General features: G+C 38.2%; 1 protein-coding gene across 1 annotated transcript; it reads left to right on the top strand.

Annotated features, from left to right (window-relative positions):
* The first annotated feature begins 783 nt into the window (after nt 1–783).
* On the top strand, nt 784–4,701 carry pim2 (Pim-2 proto-oncogene, serine/threonine kinase). The gene is given in 7 exon segments (NM_001139796.1): nt 784–1,008; nt 1,276–1,376; nt 1,521–1,571; nt 2,013–2,233; nt 2,379–2,548; nt 2,667–2,843; nt 2,971–4,701. Coding segments are annotated over 7 exon segments (936 nt in total). The 5' UTR covers nt 784–947; the 3' UTR covers nt 3,126–4,701.
* The last annotated feature ends 838 nt before the right edge of the window (nt 4,702–5,539 follow it).

Here is a 5,539-nt window from a genome sequence, read left to right as displayed (position 1 = left end):
CAGCATTTTTGTGTATTTCTTTTTGCTATAACTGTACTTATTAATTTCATACCCACTCGAATTGATATACACTTCTAAATATTGAATTGCATTTTACCTGAATAATTGATTGGATTTGTAGATAACGAGTTCAATGGAATTCCCATTTATGTGAGGTTTTTTTTCTCTCTCTGTTATTGCCGCCCACTGTTTACTTGTGGGCACTGTTTTTTTACTCCTACCTAAAATTAACATTAACCTTCCGGAAGCATTTCTTTCACAAATTAATCTGCAAGGATTATCTCCAAACAATAACAGCCATAATATGAGCTGCAGGAAATTTGGCTGCAATAGTGACAGGCAGATAATACTTTGTTATTATTCATCTATTACTATGCTGTCGATGATGACAGTGCTATTTGCAATTTACTTCAGTAAAATGTTAAATATTATGTTCATGCTATGAGCACACACACCTATGCACAGTGAATGCAGATACAGAATCAAGCACATCATGCACTGTAACAAGAAGAGAGATGTGCGCGCTAAAATGAAAAAGTACCACAAGGAAGGTGCTTCTCATCAAAAGACCGCTCATTTACTGGAATGTATCTAATTCGGAGTAAAGCAGTAGTGGTATATGAATATTAATATAGTTAAATCATGCTACATTGTGATTGGACCACAATTCAAAATACTACCGCTAATGCAGCGGTGATTGGACAGGTGCTTCGTGTAGGCGTGTTCACCACTTTAACCTTAAAAACAGCAACAAACTTTCTTTGGCCAGACGTGTCAGTTTGTTGTGCAAATCGGTCTTTCTGGGAAGCGCATCTGTCTACAGCAACTTGCTCTGTGTTGGATATTTTGAAAACTGAAGATTCTTCACGGATTAAATTCGAAATGGACATAACCTTGTACTAAATTTGCACAACTGTTTTTACTTCGGATACATTCAATTTATAAAAATGTTGGACAAACGTAGTGTTGAGCTGCAATTGGATCAGGAGGATGTCAAAGGAAAAAGCGGTAAGAATTTGGAGGTGCCAGTGCCATGTTTTTCATTTAATGACTTATTATGTGTCATTAATGTATGGTTCACGTTTGACTGGAATATCACGGTTGATCAAGACAGGACGTATAGCCAGTACAGATATTTGCTTTCACAACAAGCAAGACACATACCCAGTAATGACACAATGTAGTGGACAGAGACAGTTTCTTACATAGCCTACCCTACATTACAATTCATTACAGCTTTGATTATGTTTTGATGTATGTTATTTGACACCACAGGTAAAGAGTCCTTTGAGAAGCATTACCAATTCGGTGCGCTTCTTGGAAGTGGTGGATTTGGCTCCGTCTTTGCTGGTCAACGCATCTCAGATGGTCTGCAGGTACTTACAGCAAAATATTGTATTACATTTTTTTTCTTTCAAGTGACGAGAAAATAGTCAATTAATGACAATAACAAAAATACAAAACGTGTTTTTAAACCAACTTTAAAAAATGGATATGAACACTTGTTTATTTATCCTTAGGTGGCAATTAAGCAAGTTTCAAGTGACAGAGTGCAGCAATGGGCGCGATTGGTAAGAGAAAATAAAACTTTATATGATTTAAGATGTGCGTTTGTCTTGTTGGGGCTTCTGCCAATTGTATTTTTTTGTGGTTACCATTCTTGTACACCTGACAGTCTCGTCATGTGTGGAAATAAAAAACGGATATTTCGTGCCCTCTGCTGGAAATCGAAGAGAACCCACATGTTGTTTTTTCATAACCGTGACGTAGTTGTTATTTTGTGGAAATTACGTGGTCGGGTTTTTCCTCAATTGTATGTATATATATATATATATATATATATATATATATTTTTTTTTTAGGAACTTAGTATCAGTATTTCCCCTGTCTGGACCAACAAAAAAAGTAATATGTAAAAAATACTATTTTTATTCTCATGTGTTTTAGGAACAAGTATATTGACGCTGACCTACTCATAATAATACTAACCCTCTCTCTCTCTCTGCCAACAGCCAGATGGACCCAACCTGGTACCCATGGAGATAGCCCTGCTCTTACAGCTGGGGGGTGGTGCAGGGGCAGGACCCTGGCACCATGGGGTGATCAGGATGCTGGACTGGTTTGAGGTGCCAGGACAGGGATTCCTCATCGTGTTCGAAAGACCACAACCCAGTCAGGACCTCTTTGACTTCATCACAGAGCGGGGAGCCCTGGATGAGCCACTTGCACAAAGGTATATGACTGTTTCAAGTCAGTAGACCTATTTCACTCACAGGTTGAACATCTCCACTCTGTTTCCATGTTTGGGAGGCTGCTGGGTTTTCTGTGCTCATTAATGTGATTTTATATGATATTCTAATTAAGGCTTCTTTTTCCAGGTTCATGCTCCAGATAGTGGAAGCGCTGCGGTTCTGTCAAGCACAGGGGATCGTGCATAGGGATGTGAAAGATGAGAACATTTTAGTCGACACTCGGACAGGAGATGTTAAGATCATTGACTTTGGCTCCGGTGCTCTGCTCAAAGACACTGCTTACACAGAATTTGAGGGTGAGTAAAAAACACTACTTATGATATCCATATGTACCCTTCTAAACTTATTTTAGAAGTATTGATGCCGCTTATTTTTTTGTTTGTTAGTAATTTAACCATCCCTTTCTCTCACTAGGCACCAGAGTGTACAGTCCTCCTGAGTGGATCCAACATCAACACTACCATGCCCGGTCCCTGACTGTCTGGTCACTTGGAGTGCTTCTCTTCGACATGGTTTGCGGGGACATCCCCTTCGAGAGGGACAGAGACATTGTGCAGGCCACACCAAGTTTCACCAAACGCATTTCAAAAGGTACATTACTACATAGGCCTATTCTTACTATCTTACTACATTTCTAGGGCAATGACAGAACAAATTCTGGATTTAATTTCTAAATACAATTCATCATGACTGAAAATCGTCTTCCTCTTCTCCCCAGAGTGCCAGTCTTTGGTTCGTTGGTGCCTTGCCTACAGACCAGAGGATCGGCCAAGCTTAGAAGAGATTTTACTCCATCCCTGGATGGAGTCATCTAATGACAGTGGAGACTTGCATGGGGATCACAACTCTTTGCCAAGCCAGTCAAGCCTATGATTCCTGGATATTATTGGGTGGCTAAAGAAACTTCAGATGCCTTTTAAGATCACACTTATCTTATATTCACTGTGCATAACTTATCAAGTCCCCCTATGGAAAGCTATTTATTTATAATTTTGTGGTGTTGCTATACTATTTTATTTTAATTTGACAAGTATTATACAAAAAATACTGCACTAATGTACTACCTTAGTACAAAGAAATGTATCACACACTTATCTTGAGCCAAGGCAAACTATATCTAAATTATCTTCTTAAGTGTTACAAAATGGCACATTCCATAGTAGTATAGACTATATTGGGAAGAGATATGTATGCTTTATTATTATTTTTAAATCATTTATCGGTATTTATTTCAATTACTATTTATTTATCTTTAGGGTTGGACTTTCTGTTTACATCAGTTATACTGGAGGCATGTCGAAGTTTCTGATACCATTTGATTCTATTATTTAATGTGATTTGGTTGAGATCACATACTTTTCCATGTGAAGACCTGGTTTTACAGGTTATCTTGTTAAGTTACCTTGTTTCAAGAGGAATAGAGGACTACAAAACAACAGTAATCCGGAGCACTATGGATATCTTAAATTTTCCATGGACTTTGTCCTGATGGTTTGGTAGTGACACAGGCAAGGCAACATCTCTATGGACACGCAAGTCAGACTCATACGCCTCATACAATGGACTTGTTTGCTGGAGCTGAGTAGTCTTGTGAATGGGACATTGACACTGTTTTCTCTGCAAAATAATATTTGTATATTATTTTGGAACTTTAACACATTTAGAATGTCAAATACTATCCAGGATGTAATACTATCCTTCAGGATTCACCTTTAGAATGTCTGTGTAATTTTTTGTGATGGGCAGGCCTCCAAGGGTTTTGTCAACACCACAGCAATGAATCATCCAAGAATGTGTCCAAACCAGAAACTAAACTGGATGATCTTTCACGTACTTTATCTCGGAGGGAAGTTCAAATCTGTGCTTCCATTTTCCTTCCTAGGACATATGTTCTTGTTTTCTGTGGAGTTTGAAGGTTTACCTGAAGTAAATGCCTCAGTGTTTTAACCAGTGACTGTTGTTCAAGACAATAGACAACGTTCAAAACTGGGTGATTTACTTTTGTGTTATTTATTTACTTTTGTTCTATTGTTGCAAGTGGAACCCACAAGACCAATTGTATGTATGTATATATGTTGTTTAAATGTTGATGAGAGTTCATCGTATGCCTTAATCTAAATCCTACCTTAATGATGGGACTGTAACGACCAACATTTTCTCATTCCAAAAACATTCATGACTCAATTTACCCAATGGAAGAGTTAATACATTGAAATCTTGTCATGAAAATGGGATAAAAAGAACATAATTCCGCTTGATTGTTTAAAACTATCATCGACATAATCATAGTCAATGAGCTGAGGTAGGGTAGTTATATTTGTTGTAAATACTTATGTATTGTTTTATACACTGCCAGTTGTCACAAATCTCTTTACATTAAATGAGAATTTCAGGAGACACATTCTGTCAAATTCTTGATTCTTAAGTGTACATAAAGGCTGTCAATGTTTCTCTGTACTGTTTGGTTTTCATTAATCATGATTTCACAAGATTAGACTTCACTCATCTAGAGTGCCTTTGTGATCAGTCAAACACATATAGGAAGGATAGGCCTCCATTTAAAGGGCTTGATAGCAGTAGGAAGTTTGAACCATCACTGAGTTGTTATATCAAAACGAATGTCAACAGCACTCATAAATAGGCAATGGGGTGTCCCTGACAAAAAAAAGATTAAGTTTCGAAAATTGCAGTAATGGCAGTCGACTATGGTATTTTGGACACAGTTATTGCAGAATAATGCACTGTAACTGCAGTTACACTACAAAACTACTGCATTATATAAAACTGTGGGATCATACTGCAGTTATACTGCTCTGTAACTGCAGTTACAATGCAAAATTACAGCAGTAAAAAAACTATGGGATCATACTGCAGTTAAACTGCACTGTGACTGCAATCTTTTTTTGTAAAGGGCAAGGCAACCACAGGGCAGAATGGTTTAGTACCTCACCCTGTGGGCAAGTGTAACCGTGTAGGTTCCGTCCCTCTCTTCGCCCCAACCTGGGCTCGTACCAGGGTTATGTGACTGTTGGTTGACACTTTTGGGATATTTAAGAAGCTTGAGGATCGAATAAATTGGTATGGGTCCATTAGCGGATACATTTTAAGATCCCAGTCTGTCCTGGTTGTACAATGATCAACCCTATTCAGCATTGGTTTCTCTCATCAGCTCCAGTGCAATGCTGCCGTAGCCTATAATTTGAGTCTGGCGTAATCACTTTAGGCTAACGTTGAAATACAGTAGTCGTGTTTCTGGTCTGCAGAAGATGAGGACAGTAATGGCGGTT

Source organism: Salmo salar, chromosome 13 (genome assembly GCF_965601325.2).
Source record: "Salmo salar chromosome 13, fSalSal1, whole genome shotgun sequence".
NCBI lineage: Eukaryota > Metazoa > Chordata > Actinopteri > Salmoniformes > Salmonidae > Salmo > Salmo salar.
This window is presented reverse-complemented; position numbering and strand designations above follow the sequence as displayed.